This window comes from Amblyomma americanum, chromosome 2 (genome assembly GCF_052857255.1).
Source record: "Amblyomma americanum isolate KBUSLIRL-KWMA chromosome 2, ASM5285725v1, whole genome shotgun sequence".
NCBI lineage: Eukaryota > Metazoa > Arthropoda > Arachnida > Ixodida > Ixodidae > Amblyomma > Amblyomma americanum.
Window position 1 is genome coordinate 198,044,342 of NC_135498.1, and position 18,302 is coordinate 198,062,643.

An 18,302-nucleotide genomic window follows, 5' to 3' on the forward strand; every position below is an offset into this window, starting at 1 on the left:
ATGAATCACCGCGGCAGAGAGAAGCACATTATGAATGCTTATCCATGACATCAAAAGGGTCATGAAATAAAGCTGATGGAGAGTGAGCATCATGATCAAAACAGCAGACGACATGGCCATTGCGAACGCGCGGGAACCCGCGGGCCAAAAACAGGAACCGGAAACTTGCACGATAACTGCGAACCTCGACGCTAGGCGCCGCCGCTATACTTACGCGCCTGAACAGAGTTCATGTAGACCGCAATCGGGCCGAGTCAGAGGCGAGTCACCTAACCCGACGCTGACTCTACCCGGTCATGTCGGGTTCATGTAGACAAGGTTCATGGAGGCCAACGACGAAGGGGCCACGAGCGTTGCCGTGATGACTGCAAGACAGCTCGTACAGGCAGGGTGCCGGGGTCATGCGATGAGCCGCAAGGTCACCGGGCGCCCGTCCTTGACCCGCGGCAGGCATCCAAAATTAGCGTGCCGGGAGGGTATTGTTCGCACCGACGCACCTTTTTTTGGAAGGTAGGGGCTGGACCCCCCCCCCCCCCCTCTCTCGTAGCCGCTGCAAGCTGCTCGCCGGAGACTCCGCAGCTCGATGACTCACGGCCGCAAGGCAGCAGGCATGGACCCATAAAATGGACAGCAGGCCGGGTCAGCTTCTCTTGAACTCTGCATATCGCTCCTAGGATCTCCAAAAGTTTGAATCAAAAACAATGGAGACGGCGCAAACTCACCATTTGGTAAAATGCGGAGCAATGCGAGTGCCAAACAATCCTATCCGGCATCGCCTAAACGCTCGGTTCATTTGAACGTAGCTGGCTCTCTTCGGTCGAAGCACATTCGCGGTTCGCTTTCCGGCATGGTGTTGTTAAGCTGACTTAAACTGCATTGGCGTCTCTGGTTCGGCGAAATGATAAAATTATATATTCGCTTCGCAGCCCCCCCCCCCCCCCCAAAAAAAAAAAGAAATACCAAGTTCATTGGAATTAAAGTCAGCTTTCTGTAGTTGAGCGAGACCTCTCGGCTATAGCGAGGTTAAATATAAAACAAGCAAACCCGTTTGCCGACCGCGGCGGCTGCGTTTTTATGGAGGAAAAACGCTAAGGCGCCCGTGTGCTGTGCGATGTCAGTGCACGTTAAAGATCCCCAGTGGACGCGGTTCAGGTGTCCAACGATATATGAGACAGATACTGCGCCATTTCCTTTCCCACAAAAACCAATTATTATTATTATTATTAACCCGTTTGCGCTTGCTTGTGCCACGGTGCGACTATGTCCTCCCAAAAGCGACAGGCAGCTCCCGAAGAGCCTTAGGCCTACTCGCTCTGACACTTGCGGGTGCCAACAAAGGGCCAAGGACAATAGCTAGAACACGACGCCACGAGGAGATACGTTTCGGGCAAGGTGACCATAACGCGAACGGCGCCTACCGCTTTTTGCGGTGTCGCAGCGCCCTAGTGCTTTTCCTGTAATCACGACTGCGATCCAAATCAGCTCATTACGGCACCCGGCTCCCAGAGCCAAAGAGACAGAACAGAGAATACTTACAACTATGTACAACAAAAAACGGGCCACCCTTCAGGCTTCAGTATTCCCTCGCTTCTGGCTTGCTGTTCTCCGTGGACGTCTTGGTCTCGCCCTCCATGTGGGACCTCGTAGGTTCACCTTCTAAAGGTGCACCTATGAAGTGCTCATCAAAAGCGTAGCATGCATGGCAATTCTCCCACACTGCTATTACGCTCATCTCGCTATCAAGAAAGCATCTTAGCCTTGCTAGCAACTCCGAATTCGGGTCAGGCCTAACGCTGTTTGAAATCTGGGCGGGAATTCCACGAACCGAACTGACTCACGCCCCAAGAGCTTGCCACACGCTGGGCTTTATCGTGGAAATAAGGGGGGACCAAGGCCTTGGCCAACCCCGCACTCTCACTCCGCGGATGCTCCGTTCCAGCTCGCTAACCGCGGAGGGGTTCGTGCTCGAGGGAACAAAGGGAAGGGACGACAGAGCGTTAACACTCATATGCTATTTATTACACTTGCAATCAATACACAGAGAGGGTCAGCTATCTACAAAACATCAACGAGGCATTCCCCGGAAATAAAACGCTACGTAAGAAGGACTTCCGGCTTACCGGCTGGAGCAGGGGTGCGAAATCAGAGGTATCGGCGGCAAACGTTTGTATGCGCCGACAATGGCGGCCGGGTTTTCCCGTGCGCGCAGCATTCTTGGGACAAAGCCATTCCCTAGCATTTGCTGGGGAAGGCGACTAGAGCGCGCGTTTGCTGCGCTCGCTACGCTGCCTGGAACCTGAAGTCCAGCGGCGAGGCACAACGGATCCCCGTGCGCCTGCCGCGGAAGGTGACGAGAGCGTGCGGCTGCAACCGCTCGTGACGCGCCGGATCCCGAAGAGACTGTTCGGTGCCGCAGAATTCCGCGTGGCCTACGAGGTGGCGCTCCCGTCGCCGTTCCCTTTCCCCCATGAGGGAGACTTCCCTACTCGCCCAGCCGGGGCTGTCAAATCAAATTCTCTAGAGGGTGTTGTGCTGTCCCGACGGCCGACGATGAAGACGGGCCGCGTCGAAACGGAGGGAAGGAACATGTTTCCACATCCCTCCCTCCTTAAATGTTGGCCTACGGTTGAACTAATCCATGGAGGCCAACGAAGAAGGGGCCACGAACGTTGCGGTGATGACTGCAAGACAGCTCGTACAGGCGGAGTGCCGGTGTCATTCGACGAGCAGCAAGGTCACCGGGCACCCGTCCTTGTCCGGCAGCAGGCATCCAAAAATACAGAATTCCACACACCCCATACCCTTAAGGCGGGGCTTAAATGTCCTGTCTAATTTTCAAGTTAAGGCTGACACAATCGCTACGCACCACGCATCGCTAGCAGCACTGGCTGCGAACAGGAGTGGGCAGGCCTCGAATCCCCACGTAGCAAGCAAAAATGAATAAAACAAAAAAAGGAAGACCAAAGCCTCCACATCCCTACTGCGCGTACCCTCCCGCTCTTTCAAAACGCAAGGGCACGTGCCCTCCGCTCTTTTCGTGGCTGCAGCTCCTTCCGCGCGCTGCTTTGCGTGACATCAACGCGTCGCCGTGTAGAAGCGGCCTATCCCGCGCCTCCCTAGGAGTGTAAACTAGTGGCATGTGACCAGCCGATGTTCGAAAATGTGGCTTTTCCTTAATTCTCTCCTCATTCCATGGGCGCTCCGGGAGGAGCAGGTGACAGCCGGTGTGATGCGCGCTCGCAATCGTGGCTGGCGTTCTCTCTGCCCGCGTGCTTTCGCTTTCTCCCGTATGCGGCTCCAAAACTGCTTGCAATGCAGCGGTGACGAGAATGGCATTTTCGAAACTAATTGCACTTCTTTGCTTAAGACCAGCTTAAACCCTCTGAATAAACAATCGAGGGACACCTAAGTAATTGTTATGATGTGTAAATGCGAGAACATGTCACTTTGTTATGTCGCTGAGTTTAGTGCTGCTGCATAAAGTTCCCAAGTGTAATGTTGCTGCTTAGGAGGTCGCGAGAACGCAAGGCGACGATGCGGCTGAAATCTCCCAGCTGAGTTTCATTTGGGGAGATCTCTTTCAATTAGTGTTTCACCCACATTGTGTTGAGTGTTATTTCTCGCGTGAAAGCACGATGCTACTACTTTGCCAAGTGATGAGAGCACTTCTTCGAGGGGCACCATGGTGTCGACACTACGTGTCTTTATCGCGTTGGTAGGCGAACTCAACCTCATAGTTTGGGGGATGTCGGTGTCGTCGTCCGACGAGTATCTGAAGCGCGCCGCATCATCGTCGTCTTTCTCCATGATCTCCAACGACGGCGTCTGTGGGTTCAAGTCAATCGTCAGTAGCATGGCCTTGTGATCACAGAAGTATGTCGCTGCATACCTTACTTCATGCACTATTCGCGACCTGTTCTCGAACGCCGAGTTGATCCCGTTGCCTCGCGAAGGGGTGATTGCATCAAATAAATATTGGAGAGGTGAGTCTTAAGTGAACATCGACACGCATCGCGCCGATTAACGATGGCGTTGAACGGCCGCACTGATTAATTCTCCTACGAGGAGGATAGACCTGCCGCAGCGTAGAGATGAAGGCACATTTCTATGAGACAAAGGCTGGTCTCGTACTTCGTCGGCAGTGAACTGCCGGCCACGCTTTGCTGTCATGCTTGATGTAAACGCGAGCGATTCAACTTCGGGCCATGAAGACTCCATAGCACCACAGCCTCACTTTCCGAAAGCTGACGGGCAACTGATGTTGGCGACAGGGACTCTCCTTCTGTGTAATCATTACCGCGTTTACATGAGTACCACAACGGCGCATCGTATTTCCTAGCATTTCTCTCGGAGGCGTCAGGCCATTCTTTAAGTGTATCACATCAAGTCAGGTGGGGCAGTGGCCTCTCGTCCAGTACATATGTCGGATGGGGCCAGCAGCTCCCATCTTGAGCGTGGTCTGCTTTATCTGAGGGGTCATTGTACCACCCAGGGAGGAGGATCACACCCTTATCTGCTTTCATTCATCCCGGAAATCGGCCTTTCCCTCCTCGGAGGAGGAGAGTCGCATTCCACAGTGCGAGCAGTGTTCTCTCTTTTGCCGGTGCGGCGGCGCTGCCACTCTCAGAAGCGGTAATGGCGTCACCCGCGTGCCGTGTTTCTACCACACAGTTTTTGCAGACGGTGCGGTTTTCGCTCAGCGAGCCAAGTAATGAGTGAGCTGCTCTCGCATTAATAACAAGCCGAACATAATTGTTATAAAGTGAACTATTGAATATCGGTTAATTAGCTTGCTATTGAAGACTCCTCAGCAGTGTTCTGAGGGAATACGCCGCTAAAATGCTGCGCCAATAAGTGTTCTAACTCAACACACATAATTTTAAATGTTGCTGAAAGACTTGGGTGAAACACCTGCATATATTTTAGATCATTTGTTGACATATGCGGCATAATTATGAACTTGCTTGACCTTTCTGATATTTATTGTTTACTTTAATAACTACAGAAACAGCGACACTCTGCTCAGGCCCGATGATTGCCTCCCTGGACCGACCAGACAATAAATGCACGTGTACAGGGTCTTTTGAGTTACAGGAGCACTTTTTGCGGCATAGCGTTCTCAGCAGTGTAGCACATAAGAATACAGCAAGGACGTGCTACCTAGCAAGATGGTTAACGAATATTGAATAGTTAACTTTAAGCTAATACTATTATGCTCTTTAAAATGAGAGGCGTTCAGCCCACCCTAAGTAATATCTATGTTAGTCCTTATGTTATAGAAAACAGGCGTTACCTATTTCGACAAGTTACGTCCACTGGAAAGCTTGCTTTCCAAGCAAGCTTCTCGAAAGCACATGTGTTTTGGCGCGATTTAGCCAAATTTTCTTGATTCACAGCGAAGTACTAAAAACTGATACGGATGTTTCTTAGGCAGGGCTACAGGCGTCTCTATAATTACGGAACATAACAGTAATAGTTAAAACGTTAACTATTCAATATCATTTAACCAGCCTGCTAGCTAGCACGTCTTAGTGTATTATGGTGTTCCCCATTCGACTTATTGATCAATTCGCTCTCGCCCTACCATAAGCTTGCGGCCCCGGTTAGCTCTGTTGGTAGAGCGACTGCTCCGGTGAAGCGGTGGTCCCGGGTTCGAACCCCGGACTAGGACAAATCTTTCTTTAACTACGAAGTTTCTGAGAAAGCTCTATAGCTTTTCTTTGTAGCCGTATGGCTGCGCTTGGGTACATGCCAATGAGTAATCACCCCTTTATTACGAACTATCTTCCATGCGATGTTTTACCACGTGATCAGGCCACTTTTCTATACCTCATGGCGAGCGGGCGCCTACCGCCTGGAGGTCGGATATTTTTGACCAATTCGGGCCGAAAAAATTTTCGACTCTTTGGAGGGTCGTTTTTCCTTACCTCAAGACAGTAGGTGCCCGGTCGACATGAGGTATTAAATTGTGAGCAGCCGAGTGCTGACGTCCTGGCCACCATGTTAAGCCTAACCATTACTAAATATGACCTCATTAGGCGATATTAGTAGCTAAAGTGTTCTGCACATCTAGCCCTTTACGAATATGCCGTTAGTTAGATCATGACGTCATCGGCTAATTACTTATAAACAATTAAAATATACCTAACCATAGCTAGATATTAACTTCAGTAGTTATTACTGGTGTCTAAAGTGTTCTACTCATCTAGAGGATTAGAAGTATCTAATTCGTTTTATGATGACCTCATTCATTACTTAGTTACAAGTGATTTAACATAGTCACGAGACTAGTTATTTATGGCCTCACAAAATCAGTGACCTCACCAATCAATCACCAATTCGATATACTAATCATGTATCCAGTGAATCACGAAATGGGTTACTATAACGATTTGCGATTGGGGCCGTGTTCTTGAATTCCTCGGACTTAAAAAATTTCACGCCGAAGGGAGGTGGTAGCAGACCGAAAGAAACAGAGAAAAGCGATGAATAAGAGCTCACGCTCTTAAAACTCGAAGCGTTGACCTCCACCTACTCGAAATAATGAGGCGACGCATAGGCAGCGATCGAATATCGAGCGTTCACTCACCTAACACAAGCCGCCGGTTCAAATCGCTGCCCCTAATTTAACTATTAAGTTTATGCTGAACGAAACGCGAAATCGTATGCCACCACCCTAAACACTCTGCGACCTGCGGCTCAGCGGCAATTTTCATACGAAGATTTGCAAAGGCGCGCAGTTGCGAGCACACATGTCGCGGGTTCGAATCACTGCCATGAACTAGGCTCTAACCTAACTAGTAAGTTTATGCTGCATCAAACGCTGAATCGTATGACACATCCGAAACATTATGCAGCAAACGACTGGCCCAAAATGTTTACACGAATGTCGGGGCCAAGTGGCTGACTTCTACGCCTTTGAGACAGTGATATATATTGTCACGTAGTGGTGACGGCAGTCGAAGCAGCGATGAAGACGGACGAAAGGGTCTTCTAAAAGAACTGTTTATGGGGCTGACTTGCACCCAAAATGGACTGAATCACTCGGCGGCGGCGAAGCGACAAGCGTGCTCGGCGGTCGTCGAACAGAATGCCCGCCGCTGTCGGCCGTGCTCAATTTAAAGCTGATAGCGAACATTCGAGATAAAGGGCGCAAAGTTACTAGAACATTCCGGAACAACGTAGAATCAGCTTTGCCTGGCTGCGATCAATCGAGATAAATCTAGTCGCGTCTTGCGTCGCAAACAAAGCGATAAGGTGGTGTCGCGGCAGATTTGAAAAACGAACAAACACTGCAAATATTGGCGGCATTACTCCCCTCTCAAAGAAGCATCGACCCGATGCATTAAAACAAATAATGCGACTAGTAAGGGAAAAAAACGGATCTTGCGAAAATAGAGCATGGAAATGCAGCGGCCTTTAGCGCGCATAATACGGCTTCAGACGGACTACATGGACAACTTCTGGTCGTACGCGGCGTCGCTGGGATGCAGTCATTGCGTCAGGGATGACTTCATAATCCAGTTCACCCAGCCGACGAAGAACCTTGTACGGGCCGAAATAGCGGCGCAAAAGCTTTTCACTCAATCCATGGCGGCGAATGGGCGTCCACACCCAGACTTGGTCTCCTGGCTTGTATTCCGCGTTGCGTCTTCGTAGGTTGTAGCGTCTGGCGTCGGACCGCTGCTGATCTTTGATCCGTAATCGGACAAGCCTTCGAGCTTCTTCTGCGCGTTGAAGGTAGGCGGCAACGTCGACGTTCTCTTCTTCTGTAACGTTGGGCAGCATGGCGTCTAGCGTGGTCGTGGCATCCCGGCCATGGACGAGCCTAAAAGGCGTCATCTGGGTGGTCTCCTGCACTGTGGTGTTGTAGGCGAAGACGACGTAAGGCAGGGTGACATCCCAGGTTTTATGTTCGGCATCGACATACATAGCGAGCATATCGGCGATGGTTTTGTTCAGGCGCTCGGTCAGTCCGTTGGTCTGCGGATGGTATGCAGTTGTCCTCCGGTGGCTGGTTTGGCTGTAGCGCAGGATGGCTTGCGTGAGTTCCGCCGTAAATGCTGTTCCTCTGTCCGTGATGAGCACATCGGGGGCGCCGTGTCGAAGAAGAATGCACTCCACAAAAAATTTGGCCACTTCTGCTGCTGTTCCGTTCGGTAGGGCTTTCGCCTCGGCGTAGCGGGTCAGGTAGTCGGTCGCTATGATGATCCACTTATTTCCAGATGTTGACGTTGGAAAAGGGCCAAGCAAGTCCATGCCAATCTGCTGAAAGGGTCTTGAGGGAGGTTCAATGGGGTTCAGAAATCCTGCTGGTCGTGTGGGAGGAGTCTTTCGTCGCTGACAATCTCGGCATGTTTTCACATAGTGTGCGACATCGGCAGACAGTCGGGGCCAGTAATACTTGTCTTGAATGCGGCGGAAGGTGCGAGTAAACCCGAGATGTCCAGCTGTCGGCTCGTCGTGTGAAGCCTGTAGAACTTCTTCGCGGAGACAAGTAGGTACAACAAGGAGGTAGGCTGTTTTGTTCGCTGTAAAGTTCTTCTTCACAAGGACCTCATTCTGCACACAGAAAGAAGACAGTCCTCGCTTGAATGAAGCGGGGGGTGAAGAAACCTTGCCTTCCAGGTACTCGATGAGGCCTTTTAGGTTGGGGTCCGAGCGTTGCTGCTGAGCAAACGAGCTTGCGCTGATGGGTCCCAGGAAGGCGTCCTCATCGTCGTCCAGCGGCGGTGCATCTACAGGGGCTCGTGAGAGGCAATCGGTGTCAGTGTGCTTGCGTCCGGACTTGTAAACGACGGTGACGTCAAACTCCTGGAGACGCAGACTCCATCGAGCGAGTCGGCCAGAGGGATCCTTCAAATTGGCAAGCCAGCAGTGCGCGTGGTGGTCGCTGACCACCTTGAACGGCCGTCCGTAGAGGTAGGGGCGGAATTTAGACGTAGCCCAGATGATGGCAAGTCACTCCTTCTCAGTGGTCGAATAGTTAGCCTCGGCCTTGGAAAGGGAACGGCTAGCGTATGCGATGACCTTCTCCAGCCCGTCACTTTTTTTTAACGAGAACGGCGCCTAGTCCCACGCTGCTTGCGTCGGTATGAACTTCAGTATCGGCGTTTTCATCAAAATGCGCAAGGATCGGTGGGGACTGTAAACGACGCTGAAGTTCCTTGAAGGCTTCTGCTTGCGGCGCTTCCCATTTAAACGGCACGTCTGCCTTCGTCAGTTGGGTCAGGGGCTCGGCGATGCGCGAAAAGTTTTTCACAAATCGTCGGTAATATGCGCATAGTCCGAGAAATCTGCACACTGCTTTCTTATCGGCCGGCGGTTGAAACTGTTCAATAGCAGCTGTTTTCTGCGGGTCTGGGCGTACTCCTTCTTTGCTAACGATGTGGCCTAGAAACAGCAGCTCTTCGTAGGCAAAGTGGCATTTCTCTGCTTTCAAGGTTAGGCCAGACGACTTGATTGCGTCTAGTACTGTTCGAAGTCTTTTGAGGTGCTCTTCAAAGTTCGAGGCGAAGACAACGACGTCATCTAAATATACCAGACAAATCTGCCACTTCAGGCCTGCCAGCACTGTATCCATTACTCGCTGAAACGTCGCTGGAGCGGAACAGAGACCAAATGGCATCACCTTGAACTCAAACAGCCCATCCGGAGTTATGAATGCTGTCTTCTCGCGATCTCTTTCGTCGACCTCAATTTGCCAGTAGCCACTCTTGAGGTCCATCGATGAGAAATATTTGGCGTTGCAGAGGCGGTCCAGTGTGTCGTCGATGCGGGGGAGGGGGTAGACGTCCTTCTTTGTTATGTTGTTCAAGCGGCGGTAATCCACGCAGAATCGAAGTGCGCCGTCTTTCTTTCTCACTAGAACAACCGGTGCCGCCCATGGGCTGTTTGAAGGCTGGATGACGTCGTCGCGAAGCATTTCTTCGACTTGGTCCCGGATGGCTTGTCGTTCTCGCGGAGACACACGGTAGGGGCTTTGACGGAGAGGTCGGACGTGTTGATCCGTTATAATGCGATGCTTGGCAATTGGCGTCTGTCGCACCTTCGGCGATGTCGAAAAGCACTCAATATAGTTTTGAAGCAGATTGCGGATCTGGTCTTGTCTGTTCCGGTGCAGGCCTGGGTTGATGTCGAAAGTGGGCGAGTTCTCTTGGTCAGGCGGATCTTCTGCGGAGGGGTCGGAGAGGGCGAAGGAATCTCGTACGTCAGATATTTCGTCGTAGAAAGCAATCGGCGTTCCTCTGTTAATATGCCGGTATTCTTCGCTGAAGTTAGTCAGCAGTACTTCGGCCTGGCCACTGCGGAAATGTGCGATGCCTCTTGCGATGCTGATTCCTCGGTCTAGTAGCAACTGCATGTTCCCCTCGATGATGGCTTCAGTGTTTATGGCTTTCGTGGCGCCTACGGTCACGATAACGCTTGAACGGGGTGGGACGCTCACTTCTTCCTCCAGGACACTTAGGGCAAAGTGATTTTCCCGAGTTTTCATCGAAGCGATGGCTTCGTCCGTCGAAAGCGTGATCAGCTTCGATCGCAGGTCGATGATCGCGTGATGCTCATTAAGGAAATTCATACCCAAGATCACTTCGCGGGAGCATTGCGGTAGCACAACAAAGGTCGCAGGATAGGTATGTCCTTTGACAGTCACTCGCGCTGTGCATCGTCCTGATGGCGTAATGAGGTGGCCCCCAGCGGTGCGAATTTGTGGGCCGTCCCAAGCCGTTGTGACTTTTCTGAGCTGCGCAGCGAATGTTCCATTCATCACCGAGTAATCGGCTCCTGTGTCGACTAGAGCGGTAACTTTCCGGCCGTCGATAGTCACTTCTAGGTCGGAGGTCCTGGCTCTTGCATTGCATGTCGCTCTCGGCGTCGGGTCACGGCTTCGTCGCGTATGCGAGTCACGGGTTGGGCGTGTGGTCGAAGCTCCTCTGGGTGGCGGCGTCGATTTCAAGGTAGCTTGCGTCGTGGTCGAGGTTCTCATTGTGTGCGGCGTCGGTGCAGCGAGTGTCGGTTCTTCATGCGGCGTCGCGGCTGCAGCGTCTTCATGGGGCGTGGTCGGTGGAGGATCTTCGGCGTTTAGCTCGTGAGCAACCTCACCTCCAGAGGTTGCTGCCTTTAGTTTCCCCTACGGGGGCTGGGCGACCTTCCTCGTACCGCGGCTGCGTAGCTGCGGCGTGGCGACGCAAAGCGCGAGGTTGACGGCGATGGTGAGCGCGAAAAGCGGTTCGGCGTGTACTCTTCTCGACGCAGGTACTCGTCGATTTCGTGCGGACGTTGTCCGAAGCGTGGTCGTGGGGCGTTAACGGTAAATCCTCGAAGACCGATACGTCGGTACGGGCAGTGACGAAGAATATGGCCGGCCTCACCGCAATGGAAGCACAACGGCCGGTTGTCGGAAGTCCTCCAGGCGTCGCATTTCCTGGGGCTTGAGCGTCGGTCATAGGCTGGGCGGGCGGGGGCTGGGAGGCGGCGTTGTGGAACGATTGGCTCATCTCGGGGAGGACGTGGGGGTTGTCGCTGGGGCTGAGCAGTACTTACTGCAGCGGCGTAGGTCATGGCCTGGGGTTCTGTGGCCGTCGGGGTGCCAAGTGCCTGTTGCACCTCTTCCCGTACCACATCCATCAGAGTCGCTGCTTGTGGCTGTGGGGAAGATGGCAGTAATCGGCGTAGCTCCTCTCGGACAATTTCTCGGATAACTTCCCGCAAGCTGTCGCTGGTGGTGGCCGGCGTGTCCGAACGGATTGCACAGGCAGAGCAAGGGCGATTGTACTGCCGATCTCGAACGTCGAGGGTATTCTCAATCGTGCGTGCTTCTTCCATAAACTCCTCGACTGTTTTTGGCGGCTGGCGGACGAGGCTTGCAAAGAGTTGTTCTTTTACGCCGCGCATTAAAAACTGAACTTTCTTTTCCTCGGTCATTCCGGGATCGGCGCGGCGAAATAGGCGCTTCATCTCCTCGACGTAACTGCGGACGGGCTCATTGGGAAGCTGGATCCTGGACTCGAGGAGTCGTTCGGCTCTTTCTTTCCTCACGACACTGGTGAATACCTTCAATAGTTCTCTCTTGAATAGCTCCCATGTCGTAAGGGACGACTCGTAGTTTTCGTACCACGTGCGTGCGGAGCCATCCAATGAGAAAAAAACATGTCCAATCTTTGCCGCATCATCCCACTTGTTGAATGACGCCACGCGCTCAAATTGGTCCAACCATTCTCCAGGGTCTTCGCCTAGGGATCCATTGAAAGTTGGCGGCACCCGCGGCTGCTGCAGTATGATCGGTGTCGACATCTTCGGTGAGGTTGCGGTGCTCGTAGCCGCGTCTTTTCGCTGTCTGGTGCGGTCCGGCAGTTTCCCGAACTCAGGCTCCTCTCCCTGGAGACGTCGGCTGGCTCGCTGAGCTGCTGGCTCGTCCTCGGGTGCGAAGCTCTCAGGGCTGGCTTCACGACTTGAAGGGGGCGTCCGGAACATGGAAGGCTACCCCGCACCTCCACCAGATGTCACGTAGTGGTGACGGCAGTCGAAGCAGCGATGAAGACGGACGGAAGGGTCTTCTAAAAGAACTGTTTATGGGGCTGACTTGCACCCAAAATGGACTGAATCACTCGGCGGCGGCGAAGCGACAAGCGTGCTCGGCGGTCGTCGAACAGAATGCCCGCCGCTGTCGGCCGTGCTCAATTTAAAGCTGATAGCGAACATTCGAGATAAAGGGCGCAAAGTTACTAGAACATTCCGGAACAACGTAGAATCAGCTTTGCCTGGCTGCGATCAGTCGAGATAAATCTAGTCGCGTCTTGCGTCGCAAACAAAGCGATAAGGTGGTGTCGCGGCAGATTTGAAAAACGAACAAACACTGCAAATATTGGCGGCAATATACTACATCGACTGAAATAAGTTCTGCGTTACATCAAGTTATAGCACCCGGGCGTCCAGCTGCTGCCTGTTTTGTAGCGAGATGTACACTACGCTACCCAGTCGAGGCCGATAGTGCGCATGCGCGAAACCAGAGTGGTGTAGCAGGTGCGCGGCGCATGACGCCGCCGCCGCCAGAGTACCCGCGCTGGCCGGACTACGCCCGCGGGCGCTGCTCGTGAATGCCCATGCGCGGAAACAGGAGAAGGGCAGCAGGTGCGCGGTGCATGACGTTAGAGCTCTGCCGCGGTCGCGTGTGAGGTCGTGCGGAGAAAATGCATATGTGCGGCTGTGTGTACGAAAGCTGAGGTGATACGACAATTACTTCGTATGGGCGACGAGAAGGAGACTACTGCGGCGGTATCTTCAGGTGAAGATCCATTCTTCGGGCCCAGAAGTCGACGCCTGGGACTTGGCCGCTCTGCAGAGAAAGAATGAACACCAGAAGGCTAAACGAGCGGAGTAGAGACGTCTTGCCAAGCGGAGACGCCAAGAGGCGGAGCGCAACAAGCGTCGCATACCAGTTCGCATGGCTCCTTCGCAAGAAAATCACGATGAAGCGATGGCAACAACTCTATCAAGCAGAACTGAACAGGAGGGTGTAAAGACTCGCCGTATAACTTGACAACGCGATTAGACCAGGGGGAAACTGCAGCTCTCGCTACATATGTGCTGGCATAGCTGAGCTAGGGAGCTGCCGCTCCCCTGTGCCTGTGAGGCACAAATGAGCGCTCACTTGTGCCTGTGAGGAACAAATGAGCGGCAATCCACTGAAGGTGAATATGACGTCTCTGAGAGGCAAGGGGGAAAATTTTGTGTACAAGGAGCGGTGGGAGGGCCCTTATGCCCACAGAGGCGGAGGAGGGCGACTTCGGAGTCGGCTAAAAGGCTGCGTCAATGACATTCCTCTTTGCGATTAGATCAAAGGCAAGATCGATGCCGACGAGTTGTGAAGTGATGGAGAAAGTAGACTAAGGAAGGAGGACTTGGAAGTCTAATTTAAGGCCTGGAGATTAACAAGGCGCTGTAGCAGTCGGAAGTGACAGATCCGTCATAGTACACAAGGATGCGATTGGCGAGGGTTTATGGATGCAGGACTGTGCATCTTGACTGATCACAGAAGCTGGATAGTGACGCTTTGTGGAGATGCCAGAAAGTGTAGGCTGTATGGCGACTGCATACCCTTCAGTTGGAGAGGGAGGAAGACGATTGACAGGACGAGCGCCAGGAATGAGGCTGTATATTGTGCTACATATTCCCCCATATCGGAGAGGCGGTGGGCTCTGATTCTTGAGAGAAGTTGATATGTGTCATATGCGTGGTGGAGGTGGTCTGCATGATGGATAGAAAGTTGACGTGCATGGAGGGAGAGGGGCCACAACCCAGCTTCGAGGTTGGTGCCACCGACTTGCGAGGTAGAGGGGAGTTCCCGGCAAATGCGGATGGCCTTACGATGTTCCAAATTGAGTCGAGTTGAATGCTTATTTGGGAGTCTGATGAAGGGAAGAGCTGACGAATGCGGCCGACGCAACCGTGCGAAAGATGCGCACAGCCCAGGTAGCTGTGCGTCCCCCCTGCTTCGTGTAGGAGCTTTTGGAGCGCACCGGTGACTCGGCGGAAATTCGCAATAGATGAGAGGTTGGTTTCCCATTTTAGATTGCAGGCCTAGGCATGGGACTTGGCTATGCCAGGTAAGAGAGGCGGCGTGAAGGAGAAGGCTGGGGAAGGTGTGTTCAGCAGCAGGACGAGGGTGGATGATGATGGTTTTGGATTTGGGTATGGACAGAGAGAAGACGAGGGTGGATGATGATGGTTTTGGATTTGGGTATGGACAGTGAGAGACCGATAGTGCCGAGGAACGAGGTGGAAGAGTTAAGGACTGTCTGAAGACTGGGTATAGCCCGATCCAAAGAGCGACTTCGTCGGCGTAGATAAGTGTGTGGACGACGGAGGTGATGCCCATAGGAAGGTTTTAGGAAGAGTAGAAAGACTACGTAGAGGAAAGATGAAAGCGCCTAACTCTGGAGGATTCCCCTTTGTCTGTACCTGCTGTAGCTTAGGCCGTCTCCAGCTCTGACATGAAAAGTCTCGCCGGAGAGAAGAGATGCGCAAGAGTTGGCCAAAGATCCCATGATGTGGAAGTGTAGAGAATATGACGAGTATGGTGAAAAGCCCTTTGGCTGTCAAGAGAAAGGAGGAAAGCTGTCTGGTTGCTAGGGAGTGTTCGAGAGCAGAAACTACATCGCTGAGTCGACAGTGCAGCAGAATTGGCGAAAGCCACTCTGGGTTTCGTGTATAAGGTAAAGTAAAACACTCTCCGGGGCATGTTGGTTCATAGCTAACAAGAATAAAAGCGCAACAACACGACACAAAGAAGGAGGAAACCGACAGGACAGGCGCTAACTTGCAACACTTTACTGTCTTCATAAACCGCCGCGTATATATCAACCACAGGGGGGTAAAGACAGATAGGGGGGAACACAGTTGAAAGCACGTGCGTAGAAAACTCGAATATGGCACAACAAGAACAGGTGATTCCGCAGATACTATGCCATATCTAAAAACTGACATTCTTTTTTATACATCACGATCGACGGGGTGCTAACACATGCACTCCCCTCTTACATATTCTGTGCGCTTCTATCAATTCGCGTGCGATCGTGTCTTTAGTTTTGCAGATTACACTTGTTTCCAGAAGTTTTGCTCCACATGCCTTCTTTCTTCCTTCTTCTTTCCAGCAATCCTTACAGTGAATCGGTAGATTTTACCCGGTCCCATTCTTTAATGACAGACTCTGTTCTCTCAAACGGTCATTAATACATCGCCCCGTTTGGCCGATGTAAGTTTTACCACACGTCAATGGGATGCTATACACAACTCCAACCGCACAATCTACAAAAGGATTAGCATGTTTCGTTTGGCAAACTTTATTCTTGTCCTTATCCGGGTTAGTCATTCGGCACAATGCGGCGAGTTTCCTGGGAGCAGAAAAAAACCACTGGCACCTTGTACTTGGAAGCAACATGCTGAAGATTATGTGCAACTTTATGCGAATACGGGATCACAACTGGTCTAATTTTCTTTTCTGAGATTCCACTTTCGTCTCTTTTTTCTTTTCGTACTTTCTTCACCTTTTTTAGTAAAGCTTCGCTGACTGAGCTCAAGACCGAAGGTGGAAAGCCCGCCTGTTTTAGCTTCTGAATCTGGGCGCTTTCCTGCACTTTGTGGCAACACGACTTCTTTAGAGAGGATTCCAGGCACATCATGGCGACGGCGCGCTTTACCGTTTTCGAATGCGTAGAGCCGTACGGCAACAGTTCCTTGCGGGCACGGGGGCAATACTTCCAACATGCGCTTTCGTCAGTAATGGTGATGTCAATATCTAAAAACTGCAACCTATTTCCCTTCGGGAGCTCATAGGTAAAATCTAAGCATCCAGCGTGATTCTTAAAATCAGCTAAAACTTCTTCCACGACCCGCTGGTAGGACAAAGATGATTGTTTCCTTAATACAATTAAAAAGTCGTCAACGTACCTAAAACTCTTCAAAACACTGCCGTCAACAAAAGCTCCTGCCAAGGCTTTGTCAATACCCGCAAGAAAAATGTTGCACAATGTGGGTGCCACACAGGCGAGTGATGTTAACTTCTAAAGTGATTAACTACATTCTAAATTTTGGCTTTTAGCCATTACCGACAATCGCCTTATTGCAATTGGCGACTTAAGCCAGCCCTTAATAATAGTCATATCAATTTTTAAAATTTCTAAACGCAATTACCCTCGGCGCTGCGGCTCAACTCATCATCATCGTCGTCAGCCTGACTACACCCACTGCACGGCAAAGGCCTCTCCCCTGTCTCTTTAATTAACCCTCTCCTTTGCCAGATGTGCCCACTCTATGCTTGCAAGCTTCTTAATCTCATCCGCCCACCTAACCTTCTGCCGCCACCTGCTGCGCTTGTCTTCTCTTGGAATCCACTCCGTTACCCTTAAGGACCAGCGGTTGTCTTGCCTTCGCTGTACATTCCCTGCCCAAGCCGATTTCTTCCTCTTGATTTCGACTGGGATGTCATTAACCCACATTTCTTCCCTCACCCACTCTGCCCGCTTCCGGTCCTGTCATTTTTCTTTCCATGCACTCAACTAATTTAGGCCACTTCTGGCGCAGCTCCAAAACCGGACGGCGGCGGGAAGCGCAAAGCTCAAATCTCAAATCGCAACACCACGCGATTCAAATTTAAACACGGCCGCTTACGTGCCCCGGTCACTACTAGGATAATCAATTCTATTTTATTAGGTACGTGAACGTGGCTCTAATCTCACATTGCCTCGACCTGGGTGCATAACTATATCGCAGAGGTGGACTTCACATACACTCATCGCCCAAGTTTATGAAATCTCCAAAGCCTAATTTTAACCACCCTCCATGCTTATTTCCACTCTGGAAAGCAACCAGAAAGAAACCCAGAATTCCTCAACAATGTTCTAAAAAACCTGATTTGTTCCCAGTTTCGAACTCGGGAAATGGGGTCCAATTTTTTCCCTTCGAATTACAGTGAAATTAAACTAAAAAACAAAAAATACGTATTTGCGAATCGATTGCCAGTAGGCATGAGCGAAAATTTCCAGAGCTCATTGCATTTTAATAATTAAAAGACGCTTTTGAAGTTACTGACGTCGAGGGAATCCTCAGGATTACACTCGATAGCTTGTTTTATATTTCAACTTTCTTTAGTGGGTCTATATGGGAGCCTGCATACCATTTATCTCTAAGCTGGTTTCGATAAGGCCATGTTTTCTTGCGAGGTAAGCCCTTCAGTGTCGATTTCATCATCACCCATGTGGTTTTACTTCCTAACATGTTTCTGTAAAAAAAAAATTTGTGAATAATTCTAAAGCATAATGCCACTTCACGTTCATCGTAAATGCTTCCTGCCGATCTGTGCAGCGTTCGTGTTCCCGTTTGTGATATTCGCCGAAGTGGTCAAGAGCATGCAGTGGCCCAAGCTGTGGTCGGGAATCTTCTACGGCGCCGTTTTCCTGCTCTCAGTGGACGAAATGGTTCGTACCCGAGATGATCGCATCTAAAGCGAACTTTAGGTTCACGTTTGGCTTCTCTCCGAGAAACGGCGATTGTCTGGCATCTCACGGAAACCGTTAGCATAGGGTGACCTTGCCGGTGCCCACGGAGCTGTTGCGTCACTCTGGCTTTTGATAGGCGTCGAGTTTGTGCGGGGCGGCAATCAGGGCTTATCGCCTGCGCTGTAACTTGCGACCATTTGAAATCGGCGATCATGAAAACCACTGCGAGCCATTATATTATTAGCATTTATATTCTAAGTAAAAAATACGCTCAGCTTGAAAACCAAGATGAAAAGCAAGCAGTCT

General features: G+C 51.3%; 1 protein-coding gene across 1 annotated transcript in view; it reads left to right on the plus strand.

The window, feature by feature from the left end:
- The window catches only part of LOC144120319 (sodium-dependent acetylcholine transporter-like), a 134,515-nt gene extending 116,513 nt beyond the window's left edge, over positions 1-18,002 (plus strand). The window contains exon 8 of the mRNA XM_077652702.1: positions 17,863-18,002. Within this exon, the coding sequence (XP_077508828.1) occupies positions 17,863-18,002 (140 nt within the window). The remainder of the gene's footprint in view (positions 1-17,862) is intronic.
- The last annotated feature ends 300 nt before the right edge of the window (positions 18,003-18,302 follow it).